At 67.6% G+C, this 12,466-nt stretch overlaps 2 protein-coding genes across 3 annotated transcripts; one reads left to right on the top strand and one right to left on the bottom strand.

The window, feature by feature from the left end:
• The first annotated feature begins 172 nt into the window (after positions 1-172).
• On the top strand, positions 173-4,696 carry TRMT1 (tRNA methyltransferase 1). Its single transcript, XM_052800003.1, has 17 exons — positions 173-299; positions 720-939; positions 1,201-1,256; positions 1,342-1,478; positions 1,600-1,787; positions 2,186-2,301; positions 2,408-2,520; positions 2,614-2,762; positions 2,842-2,925; positions 3,015-3,084; positions 3,165-3,299; positions 3,428-3,513; positions 3,673-3,781; positions 3,863-3,939; positions 4,032-4,151; positions 4,391-4,505; positions 4,587-4,696. Exons 1-17 carry the CDS (start codon positions 278-280, stop codon positions 4,656-4,658), a joined length of 1,869 nt encoding a protein of 622 aa, XP_052655963.1. The 5' UTR covers positions 173-277; the 3' UTR covers positions 4,659-4,696.
• Positions 4,693-12,334, bottom strand: MAN2B1 (mannosidase alpha class 2B member 1). 2 transcript variants are annotated; one of them, XM_052800000.1, is made up of 24 exons: positions 12,203-12,334; positions 11,247-11,349; positions 10,497-10,670; positions 9,670-9,863; positions 9,447-9,579; positions 8,973-9,115; positions 8,748-8,864; positions 8,570-8,652; positions 8,368-8,488; positions 8,201-8,279; positions 8,020-8,129; positions 7,581-7,688; positions 7,387-7,503; positions 7,119-7,313; positions 6,757-6,854; positions 6,543-6,666; positions 6,339-6,457; positions 6,146-6,247; positions 5,976-6,063; positions 5,807-5,887; positions 5,499-5,735; positions 5,276-5,425; positions 4,966-5,068; positions 4,693-4,895 (listed from the first exon to the last, which is right to left on the bottom strand). In XM_052800000.1, exons 1-24 carry the CDS (start codon positions 12,311-12,313, stop codon positions 4,768-4,770), a joined length of 3,018 nt encoding a protein of 1,005 aa, XP_052655960.1. In that variant the 5' UTR covers positions 12,314-12,334; the 3' UTR covers positions 4,693-4,767. The 2 variants fall into 2 exon arrangements, with proteins under 2 accessions (XP_052655960.1, XP_052655961.1); XM_052800001.1 differs by lacking the exon at positions 10,497-10,670.
• Positions 12,335-12,466: the final 132 nt, after the last annotated feature.

Here is a 12,466-nt window from a genome sequence, read left to right as displayed (position 1 = left end):
ACACGCAGAGACACGGGTATCCCAGCCCCCCCCCCCCGCGGGATCAGCTGAGTCCCCCCCCCCGGTGGATCCCCTCGGGATCTGCCCGGGGTCCCTCTCTCCTGGGATCCGCGCCCCCCCCCCCCCCCCCCCTCCGCCGCGGGATCAGGTTTCCCGGCCGCGTTTCGGGGCGGGCGGAGCCTTTATGGCCCTCGCGGGGCGCCGTCCGCCGCGGATCACGTGAGCGCGTCCCGCCCGCCGCAACATGGCGGCGCCCATGTGAGGGGCGGCGCGGAGGATGCGCGGGGCGGCGCGGGCGGGTGAGCGGGAGGGGGGGGGTGTTACCGGCGGGGCGGGGGTGTCATCCGGGGGCGGGGCCTGAAGGGGCGTGACACGGAGGAGGCGGGGTCTGGCGGGGCGCGTGCAGGGCATAGGGGCGCCCGGCCTTGTCCCGTGCCACGTGTTGGGGGGGAGGGCGGGGCTGTATCCCCCCTCGGTCCCGTCTTGGGGGGGGGGGGGGTCTGAGCCCGCGCCGGCCCCTCCGGGGGCTCCGTGTTCCCCTCCCCCGCCTCAGCCCCGCTGCCCCCCCTTGCCCCGGCGGGGGGGGCTCCTCTCCTCCCGCATTCCCCACCTCTTGCTCCCGCTTGCGGGGGCTTCCCCCCCCCCCCCATTTCCCGCCCCATCTCACCCAGCGCCGCTCCGGTGCGGCGTTAACCTCCCCCCCTCCGCCCCCAACACAGCGGCCGCCTTTAGCACCCTTCGCAGAGTCACCTCGGCCCCCCCCCGCCATCCCCCTGCCATGGACGGGGGCTCCCCCAACGGCTCCGTGCCCCCCCCGGGCGCGGGCGGCCCCCCCGGGGCCGGCGAGACGCTGATCTCCGAGGGTCGAGCCACCATCCTCTTCCCCAGCGCCAACGAGGTCTTCTACAACCCCGTGCAGGGCTTCAACCGCGACCTGACGTGAGCGGGGGGGCCCGGGAGCATCGGGGGGGGGGAGGCTCGGGGTTGTCCTAGCGAGGTCATGGGGGGCTCTGGGGTATTCCAGGATGGGCAGGGAGGGGGCATGGGGTTGTCCCGGGGGTCTCAGGCAGCTCCAGGGAGGATTGTGGGGGGCTCTGGCGTGTCCTGGGGCCTCTGGGCTGCCCCAGGGGGACCATGGGGGGCTCGGGATCATCCCCCCCCCCCCCCAGCAGGGTCCGTGATGCCGCATCCCCCCTGCAGCTGTGCTGTCATGACGGAGTTTGCTCGGCTCCAGCTGCAGCCGAAGGGGATCCAGGGTAGGTACCATCCCGGAGTCCCTGTCCCCTGGGCTTCCCGTCCCCTGGACTCTGCTCTGCCACCGGCCCCCTGCCTCTTTTCCAGTCATCCTCCCTGGGGAGGAGAAGATGGACACGGGCGGCCCTCAACCGCCGGAGAACGACAATGGGGATGGTGACACCACGCCGGCACCCGACGGCCCCGAGGCCCCACGGACAGCGAAGCCAGGAGAAGTGTGCGAGGTGCTGGAGGGGGCGGGGGGCTGCAGGGAGCGGGGGCTGCCATGCCCCCTCTTGTCCCCGGTCGGGGTCTCTGCCCCGCCGGCCCCCCCGAGCCCCTGTTGGCAGCACCCTCTCCCTGCAGGGAGGGCTGCGGGTCCTGGAGGCACTGGCGGCCTCGGGGCTTCGCTCCATCCGCTTCGCCAAGGAGGTGCCGGGACTGCGGGCCGTGGTGGCCAACGACTTCTCGGCCCGGGCGGTGGAGCTGATGAACCGCAACGTGGCCTTCAACGGGGTGGGGGACCTGGTGGCCCCCCGCATGGCTGATGCCAGGTACCCCCTCCTTTTCACTGCACCCCAGCAGCCCACCCCGAAGCCCACCGGGGAGTAGGATGCTGTGGTTCACTCCCCACCAACCTCCGGACACCCTGTGTGCAGCCCTGACTGCCTCAGTGGTCTTGCTGGGGTTTTCCTCCTGTACTGGGGGACCCAAGACTGGTCCCAGCGTCCCCACGGGGGGTGGTTAGACGGGACATCCTGTCCCCCTGCCCCAGGGGGCACAGCCTCAAGGTGGGGGCTGGTTTGTGGGCACCCCACCAGTCCCTCCCAGCACGTGCTGGGCAGAGGCATTGGTTTCTGTGGGGGTTCCCAAGGGTCAGGAGGGGTCTGGGAACCTGAGGAGGCTGACTGGGGTCCTAATTGCTCTGAGACTCCCCTTCTCCCCCCGCCAGGATGCTGATGTACCAGTGCAAGGCAGACAGGGAGCCCTTCGACGTGATCGACCTGGACCCCTATGGCAGCCCCGCGCCCTTCCTGGATGCCGCCGTGCAAGCTGTGAGTGAAGGAGGTGAGCAGCAGCAGCAGCTGGGGAGGGGGCGGGGGGGGGGGGAGGCAGGCATCCCTGACGGCTGGGTCCTCCTGGCAGCACCCTGACACCCCTCCGCCCCGGTCAGGGCTGCTCTGCGTCACCTGCACAGACATGGGTGTGATGGCGGGGAACAGCGCTGAGACATGTTACAGCAAATACGGGGCCGTGTCCCTCAAGGGCAAGTTCTGCCACGAGATGGTGAGTGCTCAGGGGGTCCCCGAGACCACCATGCTCCTGCCAGCAGCTGGGGGGGCAGGGGGTCAGTGCTATCCCGTGTTTCCCCCCCCCCAGGCCCTCCGCATCATCCTGCACAGCCTGGACAGCCGCGCCAACTGCTACCAGCGCTTCATTGTGCCGCTGCTCTCCATCAGCGCCGACTTCTACATCCGTGTCTTCGTGCGGGTCTTCACGGGGCAGGCGAAGGTGAAGGCCTCGGCCAGGTGAGGAGGGGACACATGGGGAGCCATGGGGGGGGTCTGCACCCTCCTGCTGCCCCTGACCCCCACCTTGTCCCGGCAGCAAGCAGGCCCTGGTCTATCACTGCGTGGGCTGTGGCACTCACCACCTCCAGCGCCTGGGCAAAGTCACGAGCCATGGCACCGGGTACGGCGGGGCTGGGGGGGGGGTCTATGGTGGCGGGGGGGGCCCTGTGACAGCGGGGGGCTGCTCACCCCTTGGCTTTCCTCTTCCAGCTTCAAGTACGGGGCAGCCACGGGGCCACCCGTGGGTCCCACCTGTGAGTTCTGCCAGCAGCGGCACCAGGTGGGTGCACAGCCCCCTGTCCCCCATCCCCTCTGTGCCCCTGCCAAGCACTGACCCCCCCGCCTTGTGTGTCCCCCCAGCTGGGCGGCCCCATGTGGGCTGAGCCCCTGCACGACCCGGCCTTCGTGGAGCGGGTGCTGGCAGCGCTGCAGAGCAGCCCCGGGCGCTTCCAGACGGAGGAGCGGATGCAGGGGATGCTCAGCGTCGTCACTGAGGTACAGGGACGGGGACAAGCCCCGGGGAGAGCTCTGGCATCCTCAGCTCAAGGCCGGATCGAGCCCCCCCCCGAATTTTGGGGCTTGCGCTGATTCTGACTCTGCTGCTCCCCCTATGCCGAGGGCAGGAGCTGGGCGATGTCCCCCTCTACTACACCCTCGACAGCCTCAGCAGCACCATCCACTGCAACACCCCCTCCCTGCTACAGTTCAGGTAGGGGCACCCCAAACCCCCCACAGCACCAGGGGCACCCTAAGTCCCCTGCCCCTCCTGCCTGGGTACCCCAAACATCCCTTCCTCTGCCTCAAACCCTGTGAATCCTGTCCCCCCCTTCGTCCCTGCACACCCCATCCCTGAGCGGCTGTACCCCAGGTCCGCCCTCCTGCACGCCGGCTACCGCGTTTCGCTCTCCCATGCCTGCAAGAATGCTGTGAAGACGGACGCGCCGCCCGCCGTACTCTGGGACATCATGCGCTGCTGGGTGAGGAGGGGGCTCAGGGACCCTCCCCCAGGCCCCCCACCCCAGGGGCTGAACTGAACATCCCCACCTTGTCTCCCCCAGGCCAAAATCCACCCGGTGAAGCGTGAGCGGCTTGCTGAGACCAGCCCGGCTTCCCGCATCCTCTCCGTGGAGCCCACGTATGACCCCGCAGCAGCCCCCTGCAACTAGCCCAGGGGATGGGGGGGCCCTGCTGACCCCCCAAAGGGCCCTGACCCCCCTTTTCCCCTAGGCTCCAGGCTTCCTTCACCCTCCGTGACGACGCCAACCCCAGCTCCAGAAAACGGGGCTTGAAGCGGTTCCCGGAAAACCCTGAAGCCTTTTGGGGTCCCAAAGCCAGGGCCAAGGCTGGGTAAGGAGCGGGGGGGCTTCCTGGGTGTCTGATTTTTGGCATTGGTCTTCCAGCAGCCACTCTTGCCCCTTCTCAAACAAGCAAGACCAAAATGTTTCCCCCCACCTTTTACCAGGAGGGAGAATAAGGATCCCCTAAAAAAGGGGAGGAGGGAAGGGTCCCTCGTTCTGTCCTTTTGCGGGGGGACATCTCTCCACCCCTTATGCCCTGACCCTCAGCTCGTGGCCTCCCCCTCCCAGGGGCGGCATCTCTCCCTCCCTCCAGGAGAAGCGGAAGCGACACCAGAACAAACGGACAGAGCGGACAGACGATGGCACGAGCCTGAAAAACTTCCCCTGCAAACGCTTCAAGGAGGTGGGTGGGGGTCTGGGAACAAGGCGGGGGGTCCAGCCCTGGGGCAGGGCACAGCCCCCTCACCCATCTCCTCTCCCACAGGGAAACTGCTCCTTGGGCACCCAGTGCTGCTACTCACATGAGGGGGGGGCCCCGGCCACCCCCCAGCCCTGATGCCGCCTCTCTCCCCGATTAAACCGTGCCTGGGAAAAGTCTCGTGGTTTTTAATACACTTGGGGGTGGCAGGGGGTGGGCAGAGCCCCCCCAGCCGAGCTGGAGCTGCTCACAGTCCCGCTGGGCTACCTCCAGGCACCTTGTACTGCACCGTGGCCAGGAAGGTTCTGATCTCCATGGGCTGCAGCGTGACCCGGCTTGGGTCCAGCTTGGGGACTGGCTGGGGCTGGGCTGGACCTGGGAGAAGAGGAGAGGGGTGAGGGGAGGCTGGCAGCTCCCCCAGGGCCCCCAGGAACCCCCCCGGTACCTGTGGTTGGGGTCCACACCAGGCGGGAGACAGCATCGAGTGGCAGGTCGGCTCCCAGGCTCATCTCCTCCACCGAGGTGATGGTGAAAGCCGAGAAGAGGTTCTGGGAGAGGGGGAAAACCCCATCAGTGACCACCCCGCACTCGTCCCCATGGCAGGGATCACCTCTGGGACCAGTGAGCAGCCCCCGGACTGGGGAGCCCCTCGAGCCTGGGGCAGGCTGAGCCTTGGGGGGAGCCCGGCCGCAGGGTCAGCCCTTGGCCAGGCTTGGCACCAGGCTTAGCCCCCCCCCCGGCACGCAGCAGCTTACCAGGAGGTCGACGGTGGTGGGCTGGGAGCTGTTGGCACTCTCGCCCCTCTCGAACTGGTGCTCCAGGCGCAGCAGGAGGGTGCCGGCATCCCAGGGTGCCAGCGTCAGGAGGTGGACGTTGGGGGGCAGCTCCTGCCGCAGCGCCGAGAACTGTGGGGAGAGGGTGAGGGAGGGCACCGTGACAGCTCCCCCCGCTCCCTGGGCAGCCCCCTCCCCACCTCACCTGCTGCAGGCTGGGATGGCCGCGGCGGTAGGAGGGGCCCCCGCCGGGTGCCAGCACCGCGTAGGGTGCCATGAAGAGCTCCTGGGCCAGGAGCCGGTGCCGGTCGGCCGCCGACTCCACCGTGTCGAGGAGGACGAGGTGGCGGCCACGGACCACCAGCCCCTGCTTGTTGGCTCCCAGCTCGACCAGCGGCTCCCCCACGCCCCGGTTGTCGTCGTACAGGAGCCGTCGATGGACCTGGAGGGGATGGTGGTTATGTCCCGGCGCATCCCCCCACCCCGGGGACCGCCCACGCTGCATCCCCTCACCATGAGCTCCAGGGAGCCGTCGAAGATGCTGCTGCCGCCCTGTGAGCGGTCCGTCAGCACCGTCAGCTGGAACTTCTTGTCCTGTGGGCAGGGAGGGAAAGGCCGCACATGTCATGAACTCTGCCCCGGGCTCAGCCCCGTTTGCCTGCTACTGCCCCAAAGCTGGTACCTTGATGAAGATGCGGCTGTTAACAGGGTAGTAATTCCCCGCCACGGGCTCCGTCTGGCTCAGGTTCCACGTGGGACGGTAGTCACGCCTGAGGATGAGGCAAAGCCCGGTTATGGGGAGGGGGACGGAGGTCTCTGGGGGCCACAGCAAGCATGCGGGCCAGCCCCGACCTGCGCTCCAGGATCTGCCGCCCATTGGAGTCAGTGTAGAAGCGGGCATCTGTCTGCAGCGTTGTCTCAAAGCGGCTGATGATCTCCTTGCCCCAGCCGTCCCTGGGAGAGGCAGGGGGTGAGCAGTGGGCTTTGAGGGGGCCCCACCTCAGGAGCACACACACCAGCCCCCCCCCCCAAGTCCCTAACTCACGCCACGGGGATGGGCCCCACGGTCCATTCCAGCTCCACATAAGGCTGCCCCGCGTGGAGCCGCACCACCTGGGAGCACCACGAGGAGAAGTTCTGGTGGACCTCCTGCACCAGCCTGTTCTGCAAGGGACGTGGCAAGGCTCAGCACCCCGGGGACACCCTCGGTCCCAAGGACACCCCCAGGGACACGGTCCCCACCACAGACCTTCACAAGGTACGTGGAGACCTGCTTGGAGCCAGAGACGGGGATGGGCTCAGAGCTGTTGGGGCGGAAGATGTAGGCGCCCGAGGCCTGGGGGGTCTCATCATTGCCGATGCTGGCGTTGTACCTGGGACGAGAGGAGGAGGAGGAGGAAGACAAGAGGTGTAAGAAGGCCCCGCACGAGGGACCCAGGTGTCTGGGCTCCACCAGTGCTCACCAGTAGAAGCTCTGGAAGACGGGCAGCGAGATGCTCTTGTCCAGGTTCTGGATCTCCTTCAGGTGCCCGGTGAGGGGGTCGAAGAGCACCCGGACGTGCTGTGGGGCCGGACAGCGGCAGGTCGAGCATCTGTCCCGTCCCCGCTCAGCCCCCTCCCGCACCCCCAGCTCCTCCCATTGCCCCAGGACTGGTTTAACTGGGCCAACAGAGGTGCAACTCCACCGGGGACTTAACACCACAGGCTTTCCCCTGCCCAGGGACCTGCTCCAGCCCCAGGGACCCTGTGGGGAAAGACCCCAAACTGCGTCCACCCAGTGCCCAGCACATGTTGGGGGAATGCATCCCTCGCAGTGGGACCGTACCTCATTCTGGATCTCCCGGGGCTGTGACAACACTGGGGTCTGGGCAGGGGGTACACGGGGGTCCCCGCGGCTCATCCGGGAGACCGTGAAGGTGCTGAAGCCCAGGGGGGGTGCAGAGGCCTGGAAGAGGAGCTCCCGCGTGGCACTGCTCCCGTCCCCCCGCAGCCGGTGGGTGAAGTTGGAGATGGGGACAACCTGGGGACAGGCACGGAGAGTCAGGGGGGGCTGTGGGCAGGCAGGGGGGACGCGGCAGCTGGCCTGGGCTCACCTCGCTGGGGACGGGCTGGCCCTGGGGGTCCGTCACCGCGTAGGATGCCCCGTTGACTGGCAGCCGGATGGGCCAGGACACGTGGCGGCCCAGGGGGTTGTAGAAGATGACGGTGAACTGGGGGACAGAGGGATGCGGTGCGTTAGCCCCGCCGGGACCCCGCAGCCCCCCCAGACGCCCGTTGAGGTGCTTACACGGCCAGCTGCCTCCGTCAGGGGACAGATGCTGATGTTGAGGGCATTGCAAAAGACAAAGTTCTCCTTGCTGCCGCTGAGGCTGGCCAGGGCATTGGCGACCAGGAGCTGCCGGGAGCAGGGGACGGTCACGTGGCGTGGGTGGTAACGACGGGAGGTAACGAGGGGTGCTCGCTGGCTTATCCCCCACCGCCCCGGCTGTAGCCACCAGCTCTCATGCTCTGGCCGCCCAGACCCCAGCTTGTCCCCAAAACGCTGGCCAGGGTCAGGGGCTCATCCCTAAGACGGCGACCAGCTCCTGTTCTCCGCAGAAACCAGTTCATCCCCCCAGATACCAGTTTGGCCCATGGACGTGATGCTGGTCCACACCCAACTGCTGGCCCTGGCCCTGCACCCCCAAACCCCATCTGTCCCCCCAGAACAGGCGGCAGGGCCCTACCTGGCAGCTCTCCCATCCCGCCGCCAGCTGCCTGGCATAGTCGTCAGCCACGTGCTGCTTCTCGGTGCCGGTCACAGCGTCGTGGTGCTGGGCCACGGCCACAGCTTCACCTGCCGGGGGGGGGCAAGGAGGCATCAGGCGGATCCAGAGGGGTCCCCGGGGGCCCCATGCCGGCACTTACGGAGCACAGAGCTGTCCCCAGGCCCGTAGGGACCCTCCCGTGCCGCCATCCCTGCCAAGGCCTCCAGCTGACTGCAGATCTGCCGGGAGGGAAGGGACGGTCAGGGAGAGGGACAGGGGTCCCAAGCATCCAGGATGGGGACCCCGGCATGCGGGCTGCCGTCCCACCTGGAGGAAGTTGTTGCTGAGGCGCTCGTAGCGCTTGAAGGCGGGTCGACTGGTGAAATAGCCCGTCCAGAACTGGTGGGGGCCATCTGCATAGGGGAAGAAGTCGTCCATTTTCAGGGACCTGTGGGAAAGCCAGGCTGCATCCGTCCGTCTGTCCGTCCTACCTGAACGCTTGGGTTCCCCCTCGCTCCCCCGGCCTCACCAGGAGAGGTTGGCCCGGTGCAGCTCCCAGAGATAGCAGGACGGGGTGGAATAAAGGACGTGGACGCGGCTGCCGTTGGCTTGCTGGAAAAGCAGGGGAGGGTGTGAGACGGGCTGGGGCGGGGGCACAACAGACAGCAGGGATACACGGGTGGAGACACGGGGGAGACCCCACTCACCCGGGCATTGACATGAGCGATGAGCTTGTCCATGTTCTTGAACCACAGGTTGGCGTTCTCATAGTGGAAGTCAGAGCCCATTGTCATGATGATATGGTTGGTGCGGTAGTGCTCGGCCTGGGGTGGGGACGGGACAGGTCAGCACCCCTTGTCCCAGAGGGAAACCTTGGTGTCCAGGACCCCCCACCCACCCCAGGGAGCACCCCACCACCCAGGGGCACCCACCTGGCTGGTGGCAATCTGCAGGAAGGTGGAGACGATGTTGTCCACGTTGTTCTCCTCACTGTCCTCATCCACCACGGGCGGGTCGGAGCAGAGCTGGTCCCAGCAGAACCCCGATGGCGGGTTGTAGACATTGGGGAGGATGCCTGGGGACAGTCACCCCCCTGGTCAGCCCAGGGATGGGGCGGCTGGGCTGGGGACAGGGTTGAGATCAGCTCGATGGAGAATGGGCTCAGCCCTAGGGACAAGGAAAAATCCCAGAGGGGACCCAGAAGACGGCGACAGCCCCAGAATGGGACAACAGACCTGGGAATAGACAGGTCACCCTCAGGAGGGGAGGGGAAGGGGACAGGGGAAGGCTCAAGGGATGGGCAACACCCAGTGGGGCACCCCGGCACAGGACCAGCCCCCAGGAAGAGCTTGGGGGGAGACCCAAGGGAACCCCAGCCCCGGGAGGGGCCCTGCGCCCCGTCCCACCAGTGAAGAGGTCGGCGGCAGGGGGCGGCAGGCTCGTGCTCGCCCGCCAGAGCAACTCCATCTCCCGCAGCTGCTCCCGCGTCGCCTTGTCCTGGTAGTCCACGCGCCCCACGAAGAGTCCGTCGTAGCCCATCTGCAGGGAGGAGGGGGTCAGCCTGGACGCCAGGGTCCCCTGCAGGGCCGGGTAGGGGGGTGGGTGGGTGCAGAGTGGGGGGTCTCCCACCTGGGCAAAGATGGCAGCCAGCTGGCGGGAGTGCCCGAAGGGGTCGATCTGCCAGGCCACGCGAGGGGTGCCGCAGGCCCCGAACTCCCGGCGCAGGAAGCGACGGCCCAGTGCCAGCTGCTCGATGGCGGGGCTGTAGTGGGCGGCCGCCTCGTCGCTCATGCACCAGCCCCCCCCCACGAATTCCAGGCGGCCTGCAGGGAAAAGGGGGGGTGCTCAGGGACAAGCAGCACCTCACACCGGCAGCACCCCAAGTCCCTTGGGGGCACCCCAGACTCCTCAGCCTCCCCCCGGCCTCTGTGCCCCCTCAGAGGCACATCCCCATGCCCATCTCACCCCAGGGACACCCCAATCCCCCCCATGTCCCCGTGCAACCCCCCTGTAAGCCCCCAGAGACACCTCAGTCCCCCTCCGTGTTCCTGTGAACCCCCTGTACTCATGTCTCTCCAGGGACACAGCAGTACCCCCCCTAAATCCCTGTTGGGACACGCCAGTACCACCCCACAAGTCTCTGTCCCCCCAGGGCACCCCAGTTCCCCCCCAAGCCCATATGCTCCAAGGAACACTCTAGTCATTGTCCCTTCATGTCCCTGTCCACCAAGAGACACCCCAGTCTCGCCCCATGTCCTTGCATGCCCCCAAGGACACCCCAGTCCCCCCCCGCTCATGTCCCTGCGTGCTCCCCATGACCCTCAGGGACACCCCAGCCCCCCCCCCTCCCCATCTCTGTGTGCCCCCATGCCCACGTCCCTCTCCAGGGACACCCCCCACATCCCTCTCAGTGATAGATTCCCCCCCGGGGGACATCCCCACTGTGCCCCCCGCACCCTGCTCGACGAGCTGGTGGACGGTGCGACGCGTGGCCTCATCCTGCTGCCGCCACCAGCGGGCCAGGAAGGCCACCTCGGCGTAGATGAAGCGGCGGGAGGGGTCGGCTGCCAGCTGGGCCACCACCGAGTCCAGGATGTATTGCACCCCCGCGTGCTGCACCTCGTTACGCACTGATTGGGTCAACCATGACAGGCGGGGAGGGGGCACAGGGGCACGGCATGATATCATATACGGGGTCACGGCAACATCCGTGGGGACACAGGTGACATCCGGGGGTCATGGGGGTCACGGAATAGGGGGGATAGGGTCACAGCAACCTCCAGGGGATGTGGGGGGAGAACAGGGGGTCGTGGGGGGGCACAGAAACATCCAAGGGACATAGAGGGGGGAACACAGAAAGGTCCAGGGGTCCCAGCACTGCTCCGACAGGCAAAAACAAGAGGCAAACCGGGGTCACAACACCACGCTGGGGACAATGGGCAGAAAGCACGGTCCTGTCCCTGTCCCGAGGGCAGGATTTGTCTCTCTGCCCCCAACCCCCACCCTGCCGTGAGGCTGCAGGCTCCATCTCCGGCACTCAGTGTCCCTTCGACCCCACGCTGGCCTTGCTGAGCGTCACCTCCACCCCCACAGTGGCCTTGGAGCTGTCACCTCCGTCCCCGCAGGTGCTGCGGTGGCCTTGGGGACGTCACCCGCCCCTCCCCGGGGACCATCCCCCCCCACCCCCCGGTGGCAGGGACACCCACCTCCATAGAAGTACTGCTCCACCGTCTTGAGCCAGCCCACGTCATCGTGCGTGTGGGGCACCAGGTGCACATTGAGGAGGTCGGGGCGCGTGGGCGGACACGACTGCGGGCGCAAGCGGAGTCTCTGAGGGCTCGTACGAGGCTGTGCCCACACCCTGTGTCCCCCCTCTTGCCCCCCCCTCCAGCCATTTCCAGAGGAAGCCGTTGGGTTGCAGGGGAGGATGCAAACGGCTGTTAAAAACCAGTGGCCAGGACGCCTGAGTCCCCTGCCTGGGGGGGAAGGGCAGGCCAGGATGCCTACGTGTCGTTCCCCCCCCAGTGACAGCCCAGCTGGGACACGTGACTGTCACTATCCAGCCGTGCGCCAGCCCCCTCCAGACACCCCAGTACCCTAAACTCTCCTCTTCCTCCCCTATCACCCCCATCCCAGCCTCTCCGCAGTGTTCCCAGTCCCAGCCCATGATAGACCCCAATCCCTTCCCATTCCTCAGGCCCAGATTGTCCCAGTTTCCCTCTCCCAGTCCCCCACTGCTCCCCCTATCTGACCTCTCCCAGTTCACCCAGTCCCAGCCCAGCTGCCCCATCCACGTTTCCCCACCTCCCTTCAGTCTCTCCCAGTATCCCAGCTCCCTCAGCCCAGTTTCTCCCTGCCCCAGTTCCTCCCAATTGCCCACCAGTCCCTCCTGGGTTCCCAGCTTCCCCACCACGATCTCTCCCAGCTGTCCACTTCCCCCCAGTCTCTCCCAGTCCCCATTTCCTCAGTGCTCCCAGTCTCTCCCGGCTCCCCCAGGCCATCCCAGTGTCCCCAGTGCCTCCCAGCTCCCCTAGTCCCTCCCAGTTCCCCCAGTTCCCATTGCCCCAGGACGCTCCGGTGTCCCCCCAGCCTCTCCCGGAGCCCCTCCAGTCTCGCCCAGTCCCTCTCCAGTGGCTCCCCCGGCCCAATCCCCCGGGCCCACCTGGTACCCGCAGCCCGCGGCCGCCGCCCCGAGGAGCGGCAGCAGCAGCGCCACCGCCCCGGGCACCGCCATGTCGCTCGCGGGCACGGTCATGTGACCGCCCGTCCACATGACCTGAGGGGGGTCCCCACTCCACCCCCTCTGGGCAAGCGAGAGCCAATGGACGGCGAGGAAAGCCGCTCCGGCCACGCCCCGCGCTCTGATTAGCCGCTGCGCGCGGAGGCGCGTCGTAACGGAACACCGCGAAGACCCCCCCCCCTCCAC

This window comes from Harpia harpyja, chromosome 10, assembly GCF_026419915.1.
Source record: "Harpia harpyja isolate bHarHar1 chromosome 10, bHarHar1 primary haplotype, whole genome shotgun sequence".
Lineage (NCBI taxonomy): Eukaryota > Metazoa > Chordata > Aves > Accipitriformes > Accipitridae > Harpia > Harpia harpyja.
Note: the sequence above shows the minus strand (reverse complement) of the source record. Positions and strands in the feature narration are given on the sequence as shown.

Excerpts from the sequence above, each read along its gene's own strand:
- TRMT1 (XM_052800003.1), top strand. The coding sequence starts at position 278 with ATGCGCGGGGCGGCGCGGGCGG. Across the intron at positions 1,479-1,599 it reads AGCCAGGAGAAGTGTGCGAG|GGAGGGCTGCGGGTCCTGGA; the intron begins GTGCTGGAGGGG and ends CTCTCCCTGCAG. Across the intron at positions 1,788-2,185 it reads CCCCGCATGGCTGATGCCAG|GATGCTGATGTACCAGTGCA; the intron begins GTACCCCCTCCT and ends TCCCCCCGCCAG.
- MAN2B1 (XM_052800000.1), bottom strand. The coding sequence starts at position 12,313 with ATGTGGACGGGCGGTCACATGACCGTGCCCGCGAGCGACATGGCGGTG. Across the intron at positions 10,671-11,246 it reads GGAGCAGTACTTCTATGGAG|TGCGTAACGAGGTGCAGCAC; the intron begins GTGGGTGTCCCT and ends TGACCCAATCAG. Across the intron at positions 5,736-5,806 it reads ACGGCTCCCTGGAGCTCATG|GTCCATCGACGGCTCCTGTA; the intron begins GTGAGGGGATGC and ends CATCCCCTCCAG.